Source organism: Photinus pyralis, unplaced genomic scaffold (genome assembly GCF_008802855.1).
Source record: "Photinus pyralis isolate 1611_PpyrPB1 unplaced genomic scaffold, Ppyr1.3 Ppyr1.4_LG6, whole genome shotgun sequence".
Lineage (NCBI taxonomy): Eukaryota > Metazoa > Arthropoda > Insecta > Coleoptera > Lampyridae > Photinus > Photinus pyralis.
The window spans coordinates 9,635,513-9,657,025 of NW_022170663.1; the positions used below are offsets into that span (position 1 = coordinate 9,635,513).

A 21,513-nucleotide genomic window follows, 5' to 3' on the forward strand; every position below is an offset into this window, starting at 1 on the left:
GCAAACACTTGTAATTAGTTGCCACCGGCTTTGTTTTCGTAACATAAGAAATTGTTTCAATTTCATCGTCTTTAGTATGAAAAGTAATAGTATAAAATACGAGATAAAATACTTGTAGTGTCATATCACAATATTATGAGTTAGGTTGCGTGTTGGATAGTGATGACGATTAACCAATGGTAAGTTCGCAACTATTTTTGCGTGGATTATAAAATAAGGGTATATTTATACGGTCCATTGGAGAAACAAGGGTACAACACCAGGGTCACAAGGCCTCTAGTGAAATTGCAGGGTTTTCGAATCAGAGAGGACACCATGAAAAGAATACGTGAACTTCCCCTAGGTCTAGGCTTAGGTAATAATTTGAAGATGAGTAAAGTCTGGGGAACAGGGCGACAGTGGAAGAATTTCCGTTGACCAGCGGTATCATCTCTGAAGTAATGATTAGAATGGCCGCTCCGAATATAGAGAGAGGTGCTTCCTTGAACATATCAAAATAGGAGAGCTTTCCAGTGGTACCAATAAAGTATATATTCATTAAGACAATTTAACAAAAATTTAATAATTCACAAAGGTTATGTTTTAACTTGAAGATTCAGTCAAAATATAGAAAAACCGTTTTTGTGAAAAGTTCTTTAAAAATGCTAAAATCCAATATGGGTTCCAGAAGAAATAAAAAAAAGTTATCTACTGTAACTTCCAAGTCAAGAGTGCCTTGAATTTTGCGATAACATATTTGGATCCCTCATAAAAATTGTTCTTTAATAATGTTTTAGTTTAAAACGTCCACTTTTTGTCGTTTTCGAACTTAAAAGGGAAAATCGAAAATTGAAAATTTCGGTTTGTTTCCTAAATCGTAAATCGTAATGGCACATTATTGGGCACCAAAATTTGCTTTGCCCCAATTTCGACCACACTGCATCTCTTCAAATAACCGAGATTCCCATGTTGGAGCTGGAAAAACGGGCACCCTGTATATCTACTACAGCGGTTACTCGAAAAATTCATTCACCGTATCTCATTTTTACATTTTTATAAGGTAACTCCGTAATTATTTGTGCTATCAAATAAGTAACACAGGCGGCATGTGCTCTTTTTGAGTCAAACGGAATGGTACAATATTCTCTCGCTTATGAGATACGGGGGAAAATAAAAAAATGAAAAAAAGATTTGCGCCTTAAGGTGAGCATTTGCCATGAATTGGTCAGAACTTCCCGAAAGGTCATCGGACTATTTATGTGTACAAAGGAAAATAAGTTCGAAGAAGGGGAAGAGTCTGAAACCTAAGAATGAAACTGAAAGGACACGAACCTTGTAAAAAAACAAAAAAATCCGAAGCGCCCCAAGAAGAGACCGAAGAATTTAAAGAAAACAAATAAGAATCTGAAAAATTGCACAATCCGCAAAAATTCATAAAATTGGAATTGGACATTAAAAAAAGGGATAATTTCAAAAATTCCTTGCAGGTAGAGAATGATCGTTTTTGTCCTTGAATGTTTCCAAAAAACTTTATACGTTTGATAATTAAATTAAATAATTAAAATATAATGATGACATTCAGAAAAAATATTACGAAATCGCGCTTTTTCATGTGGCATGACCACGCCAGCAGAGAAGGACGCGCTTGAAATTGGTTGTTTATCTCGAATTTTCCAAAAAAAATAATGCCGTAATAGTTTAGCGGATTACTAATCATGTAAAACTACGTCAGTCCGGCTTCAGCACCTGCAGTTAATGATGGGTCACCCTGTATGCGCATTTCAGTTATATTTAATGTTAAAAATTAGGTCTTTAATTTTGAGAATTAGTTGAATTCGAGGTCAATTTTGCTTTGTATGTTGTCTAAATAATCGTTTTGTTGAATTTGTTTATTTTATTGTAAAGTTATTGTTTTAGTAAGATGGGAAACATCTGAAATTATTTGCGTAATTTTGTTATATTAAATCAGGGTCGTTGCGATAAGAAATTTGGTTATCGCTGCGAACGCTAATTATTTTTAGGGTAAATCGCCAGAGTTTAACACAGGTGTAGATTATTCTTAAAAAAATTGGAAGACATTGATCGACAAGGGCGCTTGTTTTAGGCGCTTGATTTTCAAGTTTTTAGTTAAAGGGAGTTTTTCCCCCATCAAAGGGCCAAAACTATAATTGCAATTATAACGAAGTCAGTGTCGTCTGAATCAAATTTTATGTGAAGTCAAAGAAGTGAAATTCCGAAGCATCATCAGCTTGGGTTTTGTGTTAGTGCGTCTGTTTGTTGAAAACCTCAATTATGACCGGATGATAAGGATTGTTTAGCATAAGAAAACTTGACTTAAATTTAATTTGTTTAATCCATCTATTATTGCGTGGTATGTTATCTGGCTTTGAGTGCCTATTTCTCCTTCGGCTTTTCATCTGTAAACATGTTTAATTGAGCCCAGATTACGACTCAAGGGGGTGTTAATTGAAAATTTGTTAACTCTTTGAACTTTTGGAGGCGGGTGAGGTTCTCTGATTTAACAACACAAAACAGTAACATTTTCAAATTCTTCGATGTGACATCTACCTACCGTTTGCGCTTTTACTTCCAATTTTAGAGAACATATTTTTCCTGTTTAGACGTCGACGTTTCACCCGAGCTGTAATCACATAAACATTTTCACTTGGCCACATTTATATTAAATTTTATCTGAGATACAGCCGACTGCCTCTGTTATTTGCCCACGCGTTACTCTGGAGGATATAGAGCTTACCTAGCACGAGTAAAGAACTTTTATTCTCTTTGGGGAACTATACGTTTCATGCTGTTCGTTTGTAACTCGGTTTGAACATGATCTACTGTTTTTTCACAGCTATTCAAGCTTAATGTGTCTTTGTCATCGTTACTTTTGTTTTCATGGACCTTCCAGTAATATTTTACTCGCACAAAACTCATACCCTTCAAAATTAAGTACTTACACCTTAATAAATTACTTGTAATGAGCTACCTTTCGGTAGGCACCTGATTTAGTAGGTAGCTCGTTGTCATTAAATTATCTACATTATTGCAAAGGTGACGTTGAAAGGTGTAAAGATTCATAAAATGAAAAAAACACTCGTAAAATCTTAAAAAGTACACGTTTTCCTTCATTTTTCCTCAGTGCTGACACATAGAATGATGGATCGACTTTACTCAGTTTTCTGGTATGCCCTACTTCTGATAGCAAAAGCAAATGTTTTATATTTCTTACTACAAGATGGCGCATTCATGAATGGGGATTCCGCGAAAACGAAACATTTTTCATAGTCTTGGTACCTCTCCAGCACCACTTTTCACAGATTTATCTATTATACCCTGTATGATAGCTGTTATAATTCAGATTACTAAAAGTAACATCAACTTATTGCGAAATCTGACAACTCAATTCATTTGCCACTTGCACGGAACGTTTATAGAGTGTGGGTAAATCGAGTTACGTCCTAGAAAGAAATCCACTTATTCAATCGTTCCATCGATTTTGATTAAATTTTGCGGAAAAGACGTGTTTGTATAGAAACCAATTCATTCAACCTCCCAAAATGGAAGATTGGAGATTTACTTAATCGCCTTTTTTAATTTAAACGCAGTGCGAGGTTCGGGATTGAATTCTAATACTTTTGGGGATGGTGACGACCACTGTGAATGTTTCGTTTGCGAGGTCCGCAATTCGTCAACGTACTTAGATTTTATCTCCTTGCATATTTGATCGTAAAGTATTTTAATGTCAACATTTCTGGAATAGTTTATGGTTTAGTATCTCGTGAAGAGTATAAAACGGCAATAAGATTTTAAAAAAACGTAATAAAAGCAGGTTTGCGTACTTGAAGTGAAGTTTTGTAAACACCGTGTGATAAATTACCGATCTATTTTAGTTTTGTTTACTTCTGATCAATTTCCGTGATCTAATTGCAATGATAAAAGTCAAGACAAACGGTTATGCAAGGAATAATGGATAACCCAGTTATGCACTTGATTAACAATGCCATAAAAAAGGATCTATTCCGGTTCATAAAAGCAATAGGGTTTTCTTAATATCAAACTTTGTTATTCTAATGACCGATGTTCCCTTAGGAATGCAAAGGGTTGGGATTTTTATTTTGGAGCAATGTGTATGTAGTCCCTGACAAACAGGATAACCTGAAATTGAATGTACTTGCTTATAATGGGTTCAGGTTTCAAAAAGAAAAATGCTTCACTACACTTCATGTCAACTAAGAATCCTGTTCCTCAACCTGGATCTATTGCGTAATTTTGACAGGACCATAATACTTGATTTTGATTTATTGATGCAGACAGCATTTCACAATGACATTCGATCTGCTTCAAATCACTCTAGTGTGCTATTTCGAATGGAATATGAATATTACGTTTTTACGACATTTAAAATCGGATTTTGTGGTCGATTGCTGCTTGAGTTGACAGCCGTCGCTTCAGATCAGTCTATTTGATGACTGCCGCTGGAATATTATGCAAAGGTTTGGTGTATGAAAATTCAATACCTACAGGCATATAAGCGGAATCTTCTGAACGAGTATCGATAAGATGTCATTTTGTGTCGTACGTTGTTGCTTATGTTAACTAAATTTACCCTGTTATCGAGATTACCTCAAAATGTCTCCCTTATCTCTGTGCACTAAGGGAAATTAGTTTTCTAAAGAATCAATTTATATCCACTTATCTTTGCTTGTCTCACACCTTCAATCAAAGAGATGTGTGCGAATTGTTGTGATGAGTCTGGCAAAATACAACGGACGCAAATTCAGATTGAAGCTCAAAAGCTCCTTTTATCTATTGAAACTTCAATTACAACAGCAGGGGTCTTTTCGACGTATTTCCACAAAGCGAGGAGTAAGCTAGCATCTTTTATCCTGCGAACTTTACTATACAGGGTCATTCTTGACGAGCGTCAGTTAGAGATATGGAAAACCTTTGAAAATGAAAATAAACCGATAAGTTCTTTAAGGGTTTTGGCACATGATGAATTGAACTAAAATATTTTCAAGATGGCTCCACTTCCGAAAATACCGGAAGTTGCCATCAACTTGGTTATTTTAAATAGGGACCTCCTATTTTTTCTACATTTTCGGATTCTACGTCGAATTTGGAGTACAACGATACCCCATAGTTGACCCTTTGCTCCAAGGGCTTCGTCGATATTCAAGTTTTTATGTCAAAAATTGAATTTGCAGGGGTCATTTTAAAAATTTATTATACGAAAACGGTGAGAGATATGGCAAAACAGTGTTCAATGCTTTATTAAGGAAAGATCGAATTTTCTTATGGAATGCGTAACCGTCTAAAAAAGTGAGACTACGTCTTATTAGATAACACTTATCTTTAAGAAATATGAATTTTTGAATGGACTCTTGCATCTCCAAATTTTTACAGAAAAAATGGCAAAAACTATGACAGACAAGTTCGCAAATCTTAAATGCGTTGAATTGAGAATAAGATGGCGCATTTAGAAAAAAATGATGACTCCAACTTTCGGTCTTTACGCCATCTTGAAATTTTTTTATTTCAATTCGCAATGGTCCATCATGGACGTGAACCAAATTTGCAAGTTTAAAAACTTGTAACTGACGGGCTACGTGAATCTCCCTATACTCGCATAATTCAACAAAATGTTGAACGGCCATGTTTCTGTATAGATAATCAGTGGCGTAACTAGGTAGGTGCCAAAGGTGCCGCGGGCCGCGGCACCGCGCTCTGAAGGCGGGAGGGCGCGCCAGAGGCGCTAAAGTACCGAGGGCACTAAGTCGGGGTGGGCAGTACGTGGTGTACCGTATAGATCAGTCATAAAATACAAGAACGGCAGTTAAATTCTAATAGTTTGCTAAAGTCGACTACAGGGTGCGCTGAAATATAATGAAAACTAAATTTACACTCCTTTAACATTGTTAAAAAATTAAAAAAATTATCAAAGTCACCGTGTGAGATCCAAGGCATTTTTGTGTGGCAGATCAGTACTTTTATTAGCCAGTTTTGACTCCACAATCAATAAAATCTTGTCGGGGGCTACCATATTCCCTTTTGTCGGTACCCACTTCTGACGCCCCCACAGTCGGCGGATGTATACAAAGTTTGAATCAAAACACTTGTACCACGCTATGTTAAGTACCTCAATATGAATGGCGACTATGTTGAAAAACAGCCTAAGAGTGTATATAATAACAGTTGTTTCTTACACTTTCTTAATTTTTTATTTCAAAATGTCTGTTACTTTCTGAATGGCCCTTGTAGAACAAAGTTACAGCGGTAGGAAAAGGCTGCAAATTTAAACTAATAATACTATTTGTGATCTATACAATAGTCTGTATTAGTGTGACCAGCATTTGCACCCTTATTCTAAGACGCAATCATTTCTACGACTTGTACCCTATGTCATAGCTAAATTTGACGCGAGAATTGAAAACATGATCAATAAAATTCTATTCTTCGTTGAGTGAAAGACTTCGTTATTCAAAGCATTATTTTAAAATTTAAGTAGTGCAGTGCTTTTAAAATTTCGTGTAAAGTTTCTCTCAAAAATGTACAGTGTTTTATTACTTAGAGCTCAATGGTAACTAATAAGGCGCCAAAACCTGATCCGGCACCGCTTCGAAAAATACCTAGGTACGCCACTGTAGATAATGTGATGGGTCCCATAAACATAACATATTTTATCTGCCACAAAAGTCATAAGCGACATTAAAATAAGATCCTTGTGCTTTAGATTTGAAATATCTCCCTTCTATCTCTACATCTGTTTCGTCAATTTGGGTTATTAAAGCGTTACGCAATTGCGATAAATTTAGAGCCATTTCATTAGGAATATTCTCGGGAATATCTTTAGTAATTAGTTTCGGTGGATCACGACCATTCCCTTTGGAAACTTTACAATGCGCGACGTAGTTTGTATTCATTAAATTTGTAGCTAGTAGAGAAAATCTTGGAGAACGTGTTTAATTTTTATTCACAAGCACCTATCCTCTATAGCTAACGGTATACCTAAGACCTAAGACCCGGGGACGGTTGTTTTTCTTACCTACCCAAAAACTACGCAGAGTCGGTTTTTAACGACTGAACAGTCAACATTTCTGTATCTTCAATGTAACGTTAATTTTTTGTTATCAATTAAATGTCATGCACCTTTAATTTCCTTTAGTTTTGTTATTTGGTTCACGAGCCGCAAAGTTCTACAATATCACGAATCATCATAGTGGGATTGTGGACGTCGACTTTACTAAGTTGCCACTACAAAGCAAATTTCTTATCGCAACGACCGGTTTTAAATGAGATAACTAAACAACAAAACATTTTAAACAATAAAAAATAAAATCAACATACTACGCGTTTATTTAAACAAAATTAAGCATCAATAAATCGGATACAAAACACATTGACCGCTAATAGTCCAGCCTATATAATATTTTTGTATGAAAAAAATTAATTACCGGGCGAAACCGGTTTTTTCAGGCAGGTGGAATGAATAGAATTTGGGAAAAAATAATTAAAACAGCTGAATTTTTCCGCGGGTGAAATCACGGGGGTTGAAAGGGGTGTAAAGTGGTATTTTGCAAATTGTGGTAAAACTATTGATTTTAGACGAAAATGTTAAATGTAAAAGTTATAGAAATGAGCAACTTTTGTATCTGCACTATTTTCACATAACCTCCAATTTTCCTACAAAAACCGGAAAAACTTTTTTTTTTTCGTTTTTTATTCTTATTTTTGCGAAAAAATGTCGTAGGGGTTTGAAATTTGGAGGTAACATAGCCTGTTTTATGATAAAACAGAAGATAATTGTTTGGGCCCATAAAGTTGAACCGTTTCCAAGATCTCACGATTTCTGAAAAAAATCACCTCTTTTCAAGGGGATGAAAAATCTTTTTTTTTTCATCGTACAGAGGTGCGCGGGGTAGCAAAATGTTCGGGGAGACTTATTTTAATAAACAAAAATAAAAAAATATTATTCCTATAGCAAAAATTCGCGAAAATCGCCAAAAACCGGAAAAACAGTTTTAAGATATACACGGTTTTTGACATGATAAATCAACATGTTGGATGTTAATAAAGATTTTTTCGAAATCTGTCTTCTTCCTTCTCTTTAATGTTTGCCTAAATATTCTCTTTTGTTATCTTATGCTCAACTGTTTTAGTTAAAACATCTTTATTATTTCTTTTTTCTGCATTTTTACCGCAATAAAAGCAATTCGAAATAAAATCCAATTATGTATCTTGCTTCCTGATTCTTGAACAATTTATTTTTGTTCACTGACTCTTCTTCCTGCTTGTTTTATAGCTGATGCAATTGCGTTGGGCCTGTTGATAAACTTGCAAAATCTGCAATATGAACGTTGGTTTTACCGGCCAAAAGCAAATGATTTGAGATGTCAAACCTGCAGGAATAAACTTTATGAGGATTTTATTCATAATTCCTGTAAATTAACGATCAACAGGCCCAGCTTAATCCCATCAGCTGTAAAACAGGCAGGAAGAAAAGTTAGTGAACAAAAACATATTGTTCAGAAAGCAAAAGAATTCGATTTTACTTCAAATTACTTTTATTGCGGTCCAAATGCAGAAAAAAGAAACAATAAAGATGTTTTAATTAAGGCAGTTGGGCACTGGGAAACAAAAGAAAATATTTTAACAACATTAAAGAGGAGAGAGAAGACAGATTTCCAAAACTTTTTATTAGCGCGGATCCAACACGTTAATTTATTTGCAAAAAAGCCTATTTACCTACTGTCAAAAACGGTGTATCTTAAAACTGTTCCCCCCGTTTTTGCCGCTTTTCTTGAAATTTTTCTATTAGAATAATATTTTTTATTTTTGATTATTAAAATGTAAGTCGTTACGAAAATTTTGCTACCCCGCGCACCTCTGTACGATGAAAAAGAGGTGATTTTTTACAGAAATCGTGAGATCTTGGAAACGGTTCAACTTTATAGGCCCAAACAATTATCTTCTGTTTTATCATAAAACAGGTTATGTTACCTCCAATTTTCAAACCCCTACGACATTTTTTCGCAAAAATAAGAATAAAAAACGAAAAAACAGTTTTTCCGGTTTTTCTAGGAAAATTTGAGGTTATGTGAAAATAGTATAGACACAAAAGTTGCTCATTTTTTTAATCTCTAACTTTTACATTTAACATTTTCGTCTAAAATCAATAGTTTTGCCACAATTTGCAAAACACCACTTTCCACCCCTTTCAACCCCCGTGATTTCACCCGCGGAAAAATTCAGCTGTTTTAATTATTTTTTCCCAATTTCTATTCATTTCACCTGCCTGAAAAATTCGGTTTCGCCCGGTAACTAATTTTTTTGAAAATAAATCATTTTAGAGCTATTTAGCCTGGACTATAAATCGAAACTGTGTTCATTCTAAATTAGCAACCACATTTAACGTTACACATAATTGAAATTTGGCACATACAGGGTGCCTCAACAGTACTGTAGGTGCTGAAAGCAAATAAATCATCCGCATGACTTAGTTTACACAATAAAATTTCCATACGACGCACTCCCTTATTAATATGCAAATCTCTTACGTTAATTTAATTTGTAATGTAGAATTTTGCTTTAAAGCAATTTGCGATCGAGTTAGAGGGTGAGATCTTCCTTCTCCCTATTCATTTAATTAACTTGATTGTTTTTCTGAATAAAGAGTTTACTTTAAGCCACATAAAACTTCCTAATGAAGTGAAAACGTCTCATTTCCACTTGGGCTGCAAATTCCGGCATATGTTTGAAAGAAGTTTTCTGTAGACCTTTTTCGCACGACTTTCCCGATCTCAAAACGCTTCACTTTTTGTCTTTAGACACTTAACATACTTAAATTTGACGTCCATCACTGCCGAAATCACTTAAAAACCTTCGTCCATGTATTGTAGAGGTGAGGGGATGTACATTTCTAACTATTTTCATTATATGCTTTATTTCAAATCAATGGAAATTAAAACTGAAGTTAAAAGATACGAGAGAATTGAATAATCACCCCATGTACCGATGAAATTTTTAATGGGGTGGCCATAAGACTTGTAAGTGAAGTTAAGTTTGGTTTTTCTTATAAACAAATTAGTCGTGTTCGAGTATTTTTAAGGGTTATTTCGAATCGAGTTCACTGTTCATTACTGAAAAAACATGTCGCCCAAGAATACTTACTTAATTGCTTGTTTCACAATTAAAATGTGACGCAATGCGCCACGAGTTTTTTTGTAACTTCCACGTTCAATGCTACGGGTTTGTATTGTAATTTATTTAAATTTGTGGTGTATCTAAGTGCGTGTCTATTTTTTTGAATGAATTCTTACGTTCGATTAATACAGAAACGTTATAGGTAGTGCCGTCTTTATACAACGTAACTATCTTATATATTTCTGCTTTCTTTTATTGTGTTAGATATCAAGTTTCTGCATTGACCTATTTTTAGAAAATCGACGAATATGTTTTGATTGAATCCATTGCTTTCAAAATGAAAAGCCCGCTTTTCTCTTGGGATTTCATTGGAAAAGTGGTTTCGTGAATTTTTCTCTGACATCAAAAAAAGTTGGGTGATAACATACTAGAATAATAAAATGAAATTTTCGTTTCAGAATGACGGCCTCTCTGATACCAACAATGTTGAAGTTCGCTTGGATGATGAGTGCGCGAAGGTGTTTGGAATGGACAATGACGGACTCCAACGTTTCGACGTTGAAAGCCTGCACGATGATCTATCCAACTCTAACGAGCCAAAGAATTACGGAGAGAAGGAGTTTAACTGTAAGCACGCCTACTTGCAATCTTGAGATTATCGATTAAGCTGTGGTCTGCGCGCAATAATTAATCTTCTCTTTGAAGTGTCCTGTTTCAAACTCTAACTCAGTTACACCTATTCTATTTCAGTACATCGAACGGAAAGCTACCCCCATCCTCATGCCTCCCTAAAGCCATCGAGATCATCATTGAAACGTCAAACTACGACGTCGTCACATATCAACACGAATTTAACACCCGTAGACGCCCCCATGACAATTCCAAAATCTCCGAGTTCGACAACGAAAATTCTCTCCCCCTCATCCGACACACCTCCCAGTATTGGCTCGCCCATTTTCCACATTACCGACTCCGATCAAACGGTGCACTACGCGCCGTTTAATTTTAACGACGACGATGATCTCACCGCAATTAGCTCGGAATCTGAATGCATTCTTTCCGATCCAGGTGGGTATAGGAGCCCTCCCGAGTACACGCCGGACAGGAAGGTTCAATTTGTTAACGGCGAGAAGACCGCCGAAGAGATGTCGCCCGTTAAGGAACGTAGGCGTAGAGGGAGGTGAGTAAATCAATCGTTTGTTCACAAGTTGCTAGTAATGTGACGCGCAATGTTCAACAACTTCTAAGCTTGAAGGTGCTGCAAACTTAATCTTGAGCTTGCTCTTAATTTCGAAGCACCTCAAATATTAAACAGACAAGTACATTAAGCAGTGTATCTGGTTCCAACTCAAAAGTCATCGCCTTTTGGCTTTACCTATTTTAAATAGGAGTGGGGTTGAAAATTATTGAAAATGTAGACTCATCAAAAGTACTAAAAGTGTCATTGTCTTCAATCTCAAAGTATTGTGGACTAATTAATTCATCACGGGAGAGTAGTTCTTGTGAATGTGGGAAGATTGTGGGCAGTGAGAAACAGAAATACTATTATCTTTTTGCGAGTGGGTGCCTATACAGGGTGGGCCATTAGTGCGTGGGTGGAACATTATGGGTTTATTAACGCGAGTGGAAGGACTCTTATGAGTGTAATCTAAAAATATTTCCAACTAAATTGTAATTGTTACAGGGTGATTTATATCAAGTTGCATTTTTTTAAATAGAGAGTTTAGGTTACCTACAGCCTTAGGAGAACTGAACACTTTTTTTTATAAACAATCAACGCAATAAACATCAAAAACACACAATCGTTTATTATAAACATCATAAAAACCATGACTCAAAATTGTCAAACAATTTGAGTTTAAAAAATTATTAAATTCGTCCAAAAATTACTGAACTTACAGAAAAGATTACCAGTAAATTATTAAATTTGGACAAAATTACAAGAAATTACAGAGAAATTATGCATGATTGTATACTAAATTACCGGCACGGGTGAGGGGGGGGGGCTGTACAGGGTACACGACACTTAACTTTTATACACTACAGGTATTCGCGTTTAAGTTCTAGCACTGCTCGAAAATGCTGGCCCAAACGTAGACTGTGATATTTGGTTCCCGACCATTCAGACAGTAAGTGCATTTTACCATTTCCTCAACGAAATTTGTGTACAAATTCGATTTGGTATCTTTAAATCTCTTTAAATTATGATCCTGCGACGAGTGCACCAAATTTGAGCTAAGCAACAAATATGGCTTCCTATGCAAAAATTTAGTAGAGACCAACATTGCGCAACATTTGAACGAAAGTGTGAGGGCGTTCGCTCTTTACTTAAGCGATTTGTTGCGAATAAGAATTCGGCTTTTGTTCAAAATTTGGGGCTGAGAGTTTCTCAATCGAGGAATAGATTTTAAACCACTTTCTATGACGACTTGCTCTGTAGAATAATTACCAAAGCTAAATGTGTCACTTCTTGAAAATACGGTTTTCGAATAGATTAATAGTACTGTCATATATTTGAAAAAAACGAATCATGCTATTTTAAAAGCGATCAGAAAATATAATCATGCCATTTAAAAAAAAATTAAGTAAACTATTAGTAGTCCTCGAAAATAATAATTTAAAACATTTTAATTATGGCCGTTTTGTAGAATTTTTGCATTAAAATATTTGTTGTTGCATTAAATCCGGACAGAAACTGTAGGCGCTATATTGCAAAAAGAGAAAAGCCCCTAGAGAAATTCTCCAAAATATCGAATTTTCCCACTTCGTTTTCGAAGCTCTTTTGACATCACCAATGGATATAATTCTTGCAGACCCTCTTCCGACACTCCGCTTTTGAGATCTTTCGAAGCTGCAAACTTGGATATACGCTAATGGTAGTAGTCCTAACAAATTTACAAAAATCAGACCTATAGCCGTTAGTTTGCGATTTTAGCGTTTCTATAGTGTTATATTTTAAGTAAGGAAACGATAATTTAAAAAAAAACTGTAGAACTATAATTGGGGGTGCAAGTAGAAATCATTTTTCATTTAGAACATGTTTTGTTCTCTGGATCTCCGCAAATCTAACTCATTGTTTCTAATAAACTCTGCCCTAGGCCATTATTTATACGCTAATAAATAACCGATAATGGCCCCTGCATTATTAATCGGAATGGTTGATTTAATAGAAACGCGCTCATTTTTGCGCTTAACGACTTGCCACCCGCAAGAGTGCAATGAATATATCATATTACTTACTTAAACGTAGGTATCTATCCCTTATTATTTCAGTGTTTTAAGATTTTTCATTTGCGAATTTTTTGTGTTCAAATATGGCTTCCATTTTGATTAAAATATTGTACATATTATTCAAATTTACATTATAATTAGAACTGTTTTGTTGTGAGAGAATACAAGTAAAATATTTAGGAGTTGCCTCAGTTTTTGTGAAAATATTTTTTTACGTAGTTCTTATGCAAAGGTGACTAGGGAATGAAGGTAACAATTTAGAGGTCGTCGTGAAAAAATTCACGACGTTGTTCGGCCCTTAATCTATACATATCATCCTTTAAAACACGCCAATAAAACTGATATATGCACCCTCAATTTTTGTGATAATATTTTTTTACGTAATCGCCTCTCGTTTTCAAAGTTATAAGAAGGGAATCCAAGTAAAATTTAAAGATTGTCAATTCACGAAGTTGATGGACACTTAATTTACACATATCATCCTTTAAATAATGCGAATAAAATTGATATATGCACCCTCAGTTTTTGTGAAAATAATTTTTAACGTAGTCCTTATTCTTATATAGGGCAAATGTAGTTTAGGGGTTGTCTGGGGTTCTTGCTTGACACTTAATCTATACTCATATCATCCGTTATCGCCAATAACATTTATAAATGCGTCCTCGTTTTTTGTGAAAATAATGTTTGTGCAGTCGCCTCTCTTATACTAAGGTAATGAGGGAAATCACGTAAAATTGAGGGTTGTCAGGCAATAATGCTTCGAGAAGTGGATTGTCACTTGATCTACACATTTAGTTTTCTGATGGGTATTTCGTTAGATAGTGTAAGTTACAAATGCTATGCACTCGTCTTTTGTTCCTGTTGATGGAAAAATCAAATAACCAGCCCTTAATCATTTAGAATGTTAATGTGTTGCTATATGAGGGTGATAGTTATCAAATATGCCATGTTGATTTTTGCCATGTCTTGAGTTTGTCAACTCAGGTAAGAAAATTAATAAATATATCTACGACTTGTAAAACTTGTAACGCATTTAACTAAGAATTGGGGCATTCTTTCATGTAATGAGATGAGATTTTATTATTATGCTTCCTTTTATTGCCTTGTTTAAGATGAACAGCTTATAAAACTCACCAGCCGTCACGTTCATTTTTAAGGGGGAATTAAATTTTACAAAAGATGGGTTGAAATATACCGTCATTTGGAAATGTTAATTCAATATTACCCCTAAATTTCGAAACTTCGATATTTTCATTTTTCAATAGTCCTTTGATTGATTTCATCAATTCCATTGCGTTTGGTATCGTGGGAGCGGAAATACTTTTTATTGGGGGTGTTAGGATTCGACGCCTTTTCGTCGCACAATGCTGCATTTATACAATCCGTTATGGAATTGCTTCTATTACGTAGTTTAAGTAAATTTATTCGATGAAGTAAAATTAACCAACCCTTATACTTATTAGAGAAAGCATGAAATTTCAGTTCACACATTACGTCTTATGATCCGGCAATCAACAAATGTCTTTATTGGCGTGAAAATCGCAAGAATTTTGATTTTAATTACTGGAATACTGTGCGATTGGGGACACCGCGTTGTGTGTCTAAAGCTAAACCATTCGAGAATACAATCCAGACGACTTACCCATTCGTTATTACACAATGAAAATTTTACTCTGCCTTTATGGAGAATTCCAGATCACTGTGGAATATTCTAGAATCTATAGATCATTACGAAACATATAAAACGTGGTACCGCAGAATATCTGAAATCGAATATTCTACACAATTGCTTAATTTTGGTATAGCGCGAGTTATTGTAAATGAATACTGGATGTTTGTTATTTATGTTTATGAGGGTGATGATGGTCGGTGCCATGTAGGTAAATAGCTTTTTCCCCTCTGATTATTGCCTATTTGTGGGAATCATTCTTCCTTTTTAGCGGTTAGGGAAAACACAAAAATGTAATGGAAAAACTATGTACAATATAAAAATTCGCTTAGGTATACAAATCTTTTAAGCATCGCGTTGGGATCTGACGATAGTGGAGACAAGTGGACGGGATTTAAGTATGGATTCAATTTGAGAAAGTATAAGTTATCACCTAAAGTACGTTTTAAATAATCTTTAACTGTCTTGATAGCTGGCTCCCATAGGCCTCCTCAGCAGAAATAAAATGCGATGCAACACCTTATGGTTAAACTACAACTGTCAACGACAGTATCCTGCTTGTCCGCGAAAAACTATGCCAACGAAGTTTGAACTATGAACCATGAATAGACATGAGAAGGTTTGCCTCTGCGAGCAACGAAGCGTCGAAAAGTCATAATGGTGGATTTAGTGGTCAAGAAAGATTATATCCAAAAAGTGGAGGTGGTGATGATTTCATTAACTCAAATATTAACTTTAACAATGTCACGGTCAATTTTAGAAAATTTTTTTCACTCTTAAGGATTATTAAAACAGAATTTAACCTTCAGTATACACTTTTTTCCTCCTAATGAACCCATCCATCCCTAGATTATATGCTCTTCCAATGATCCACAAACCCAACAACCCTATACGACTCATCGTCTTTTTCTGCAACACACCAGTACATGAACTCTCTCTGATTATACTCGAGCTTTCCCGTTTTTCCCCTAACTCAATAACCTACTCCATTCAATTTGTCCACGAACCTTTAAAAATCAATACTTCAGAATCCCAACCCCTATTTCCTTTGATATAGTTAATTTGTTTCCTACGGAGAATGCAGAATAGTCCAAATTTACTTTCAGATTCTACTGCTTCAGACGAAACTTCCGAATTTTGAATCAATTGAGATCAATGCTTAAACCAAAATTTCTTTTTCATATACAAAAGTCGAGTCTCCTCTCCCCATTATTCGCTAATTATTTCTATCGAATCTAGAAACCACTAAACTCCCTACCATCGAACAACACTTCAAATTTTATAAACGCTATGTAGACTATATTATTATATTCGTGATATTCGACGATAACGACTCCGATTTAAAAATCCTAAATTTTAAAGTTTACCCTCGAAATAGAGTCCCTTAGAACCCTAAGCTTTTTGGAACTCCAAATTATTTATCAGGTAGCTTCTCAAACCAATTACCCTTAAAATTAATTTAAACTTCTTCATAAATCTAAGATCCACATACACATCTTTAACTCCCTTGCGTGAAAATACTATGGTCACTTATCATGCATTACCTACCTTATATCGGGGAATTTTGTCACTGTTTTCAAAACATCTTCCATAAATACAACATCAACATATGTGATTTTTAAAGCGAACAGCAATCTAAAATCAGTCCTTTGACACACCAAAGACCAAATCCCCCTCACAGACAAATCCAGCATCTACAAACTTAACTGCCCGACAAATCTTCATATACATTGCCCAGACAGGGAGAACATTCTCCACAAGGCTCCATGAACATTTCCAATGTGTTAATAGTATATTATACCTATACCAAAGGACTAAAGTGTGTGTTTTAATCGCGAAGGCGCAGACTACGTTTCGGGCAAGAAGCACCCGGGGGATTAGGACGCACTTTAGTCCTGTGGTATATATGTATACGCTATTCTTTGTACTCCGGTAATCAGCCACAGCAATTTCAATGTTTAAGTGCAAATTGGAAAGAAAATTTTTGTTGATTGTAGGAACAATATACCTTGTAATAAATAAGCTGGGCAGTATATGATTTTGTAAATACTTTTTAGTATTCAAATCCTTTAAAGTATTCAAATACTTTGTAATTAAATACTTTTATGGAAGCAGTATTTGTATTTGTAACTCAAAGCTGTATTTGGATACTTCGTAAAGTATTCGAATACTTCGCATAGTATTTGAATACTTAACCTTCCTTTTTTACCAAAAATCGACTACACTAACTTTTGAACTAGTAGCCCAATCTTGGAACTGTTTGAAATTATGGATTTTACAGGCCACATTCTATAAGAAATTTTTTTTCCGGGTCGATCTGAGACAATTTTTTTTTCGGGCCTCAAAAGAAGGCAGTGTATAAGCTTCCTTTTTTACCAAAAATCGACTACACCAAAATTTCTCGGGAAAACACTTTTTCTTATTAATTTTGGTGCGTAGAATCCAAAACAATTCGCACTTTTTCGATCAGACTTCTCAATCAAAAGTTATAGACTAGAAACCAATTTCGAAAGAAAATTCAAAGGGCTGTAACTTTTGGACTAGTAGCCCAATCTTGGAGCTGTTTGAAATTATGGATTCTACAGGCCACATTCTATAAGAAAATTTTTTTCCGGGTCGATCTGAGACAATTTTTTTTTCGGGGCTCAAAGAAAGGCAGTGTATAACCTTCCTTTTTTACCAAAAATCGACTGCACCAAAATTTCTCGGGAAAACACTTTTTCTTATTAATTTTGGTGCGTAGAATCCAAACCAATTCGTACTTTTTCGATTAGACTTCTCAATCAAAAGTTATAGACTAGAAACCAATTTCGAAAGAAAATTCAAAGGGCTGTAACTTTGGAACTAGTAGCCCAATCTTGGAACTGTTTGAAATTATGGATTCTACAGGCCACATTCTATAAGAAAAATTTTTTTCCGGTCGATCTCAGACAAATTTTTTTCCGGCCTCAAAAAAAGGCAGTAGGTACTTTTAAGTTATTCAAATATTTGAGAACAATTTAGAAATGTTTAGGGAAAGTTTCCATTGTCACAAAATCAAATATAAAAATCCGATACAACTGAATACCGAACGATCCTGGGGTGAAACTTTTTGACTCGATAGTCAACGTAACTTAAAACAAATAGGGACCTTTCTTATATCCTTATGACCAGGCTTATGACCATGTGTACCAATTTTCAAAGCGATCGCACGTTTTTAAACAAACTATCATGCTCACGGACAAACGCCGGATGGTCAATAAAGGATCTGTTCCAAAATCGCTAGGATTAATTTCAGAAAGGCGAACGTATCATGTGCACGAGCGACGCTTTGAAAACTGGTACACGTATTCTTAAGGATGTAACTGGTATAAGAAAGGTCCTGGTATAATAATAATAATAATAATAATACTACGCTTTTACTCCCCTTAAATTTGTATATAACAATAGATATGTATATAAGAAAAGCTAACCCCATACAAAGTATAACTTGATTTTTTAAGTAGTATACTATTTTAAATTTTTAATGTATATATTGGAGTGACAAGTATTCGAATACTTTTTAAAGTAAGGTAATGAAATACTTTACAAAGTATTCGAATACTTTTGAAAGTATTCGAATACATTCTAAAGTATTTGAATACTTATTTTTTAAAGTATTTGAATTCTTTTCAATGTAACTGTATCTAGTATTCGCTTGTGCTGGACGTAAAAGTATTTAGTACCTTTGATTTGTTAGTGTAAAGTATTTACTATTTAGTATTCACATACTTTTTGAAAGTATTCTGCCCAGCTCTGGTTTAAACCTACAGCGTAGAAATGATCGTTTAAAATTCCAAAGAATAAGCTATAGGTAAGGAAACCTACACCCTCCCAAATTCGAATGGAAAAGGGTATAAATGTAAAATATGGTACAAAAATAAAAATGTACATATAAAGGTAATCATTAATCATTAAATTGTGTTTGACAATTCAGTGTGTAGTGTCACATTTTGTCCCGCGTCGCGTTTTTCTCCCTCCGGGTGAAAAAGTGACATTTTGGACGACACAATACGTTGATTTAATCCACGTAGTACAAAAAATCAATTCCTCTTCCACCAAATCCTCCTTCGCTTCGCATTTATTGTAATAGTTCTGTTTTTATAATAATTTCAACACACCCTATAACATAAATTCCCTTTTAAAATTTGCCGATATGTCAGTTTCCTCTTTAACTATTTCCAGACATGTCTTCTGCATGATCATGAACTTTAAATTCTTATTGTAATCTTACAAATATGTAGTCATCTCAACACTTTTATAAGTTTTATACATTTTCCCCCTTTTCCGACATGAACATGAAAGTAGCTTTAGACCATTTATTTTTAACTCTGTTTATTTATAGGTTAAGTTTTCAACTTAAACCCCAAATGTTAAAAAACTTCAACTTCCGGATAGTTGTCTCAACAAGACTTGTACACTAGGATAACCTCCCCGGTTTAATCGGCCTTAAATGCACCCGGCTCTGGCCGTTAAAAATAAAAAACAATGCGTTTCACCCTTTATCCTTTATCTTTACTCGTCTTAAGCGTTGTAATTTAACTTTCCATCTTGCCTAATAAATTTATAGTAACTTAGCGCTTTAAGTGTTCAATTTACTATAAGTCAACTCTTTTTAGTCGCCTGATGATGGCCTGTAGCCATTAACTTATCATGAATAAAATTATATGGGAAAGGTTTCGAGTTTCATTGCTCCAATTTTATAACTTACGTAAATCAAATTAATTATGAAAAATATGTTTACTTCTGTCATTAAACAAATTAATTAAAAGGATGTGGAGAACCTTTGAAAATGAAACTAAACTGATAAGTCCCTTAAGGGTTTTGGCACGTGATTAATTGAACTAAAATGTTTTCAAGATGGTGCCACTTCCGCAAATACCGGAAGTAGCCATCAACTTTGTTACTTTAAATAGGAACCCCCTATTTTATCTACATTTTTGGACTCTATACGTCGAATTTTGAGTACAACGATACTTCCTCCAAGAGCTTCGTCGATATTCAAGTTTTTATGTCAAAAATTGAATTTGCATCAGTGGTAATTTTAAAAAGTTATTATTCGAAAACGGTAAGAGATATTGCAAAACAGTTGCCACTGCTTTATTAAGGAAAGATCGAATTTTCTTAGGGTATGCGTAACCGTCTAAATTTCTATCTCCATTTTTTTCAAATGGTACCCACCATTTTTTTCTTCAGTGTTGTTTTCCTTTTTCCGAGACCTTTAATTTGATACAAAATGTCAAAGGCTGCTTCAAACGGTTTCCCAGATATTCCATGTTTTAATTGCTTCTTGTAGCAAATTGATAAAAAAATTAAGTCTTAAGTTGACAGAGAATATATTTATGCAGCGGCCAGCCAAATGGCTTTAGCGATGTATGTTTGATTGAACGCTATTAAATTCCGGCAATAACGAAGTACTTTGAATTTGAAGGATTTTTGCTTGAGGCACAATGTGGAGCTCATTAGTGTTAAATTTTGTGAGAAATGTTTCAAATCTAGTTAAGCTTTTAATTGGGCACGTTCTCTAATGAGAGAATCCTTACTGGATTACGAAACGAAATGGGCGCTATACAAAACGAAAACCAAACAAAGGAACGTACAAAACGAAATGGTGAAAATTACGAATGGAAATGCACGCCACTTGAGGCTTTGTGCTATCGCGACGAACAAATTAAAAAATTACAAAAGTCCTCGTATGTGCATCGATGAGACTTCAGCGCATTTTTGGCGTGACGGATCAGTATTGCATTAGCAATCAGTATTTTATCAGAAAATTTTAATTATAAAATAAGGTTTATGCAAACATATATTTCTTTATTAATTTTCACGAACTCTAATAATAATTGGACGATGGTATGAACAGTACGACTCGTAAACCGAACAATCAACAGTGTAGTTGACCATTTTGCCAAAAACTCCGTCAATTATTGTTCCGCCATTCGTTGTCACTGTTCGGGGAGAGATGATCACTATATTGAATTTCTCTTGAAGAAATTTCTCTACCCGATTTCCGACAGTTAATGGGAAATTAAAGTCTCCCATAATCAAGACGTCTTCAGTTGCCTCAATGAAATCCCCGATCTCCGATAACGCTGCAATCAACAAGTTGTTGCCTTTACTAGGAGCATCAGTGGTTCAAATTTCAAAGAAATATCTCCATAAATAAGAAAGTTGGCATTGCGCAGTCACTGCGCATGCCTACACATAATTTTTACTATTTGCGAAATGTTTGCCTTTACTAGAAGCATCTGTGGTTCAATTTCAAAGAAATATCTCCATAAATAGGAAAGTTGGCATTGCGCAGGGACTGCGCATGCGCACACATAATTTTTAGTATGTGCGCAATGTTTGCCTTTACTAGAAGCATGTGTGGTTAAAATTTCAAAGAAAAATCTCAGTAAATAGGAAAGTTCGCATTGCGCAGTCACTGCGCATGTCTACATAATTTTTACTATGTGTGAAATGTTTGC

At 34.8% G+C, this 21,513-nt stretch overlaps 1 protein-coding gene across 6 annotated transcripts in view; it reads left to right on the forward strand.

Annotated features, from left to right (window-relative positions):
- Positions 1-21,513, forward strand: part of LOC116173128 (band 3 anion transport protein-like) — a 72,413-nt gene that overhangs the window by 39,332 nt on the left and 11,568 nt on the right. For 5 of the 6 annotated variants that reach the window (XM_031490412.1, XM_031490411.1, XM_031490410.1 and 2 more), the window contains 2 exons: positions 10,584-10,752; positions 10,876-11,305. In XM_031490412.1, coding sequence (XP_031346272.1) covers positions 10,584-10,752; positions 10,876-11,305 — 599 coding nt within the window. Of the gene's footprint in view, positions 1-37; positions 180-10,583; positions 10,753-10,875; positions 11,306-21,513 lie in introns of those variants that run through there. The other variant, XM_031490413.1, reaches the window with a different exon arrangement.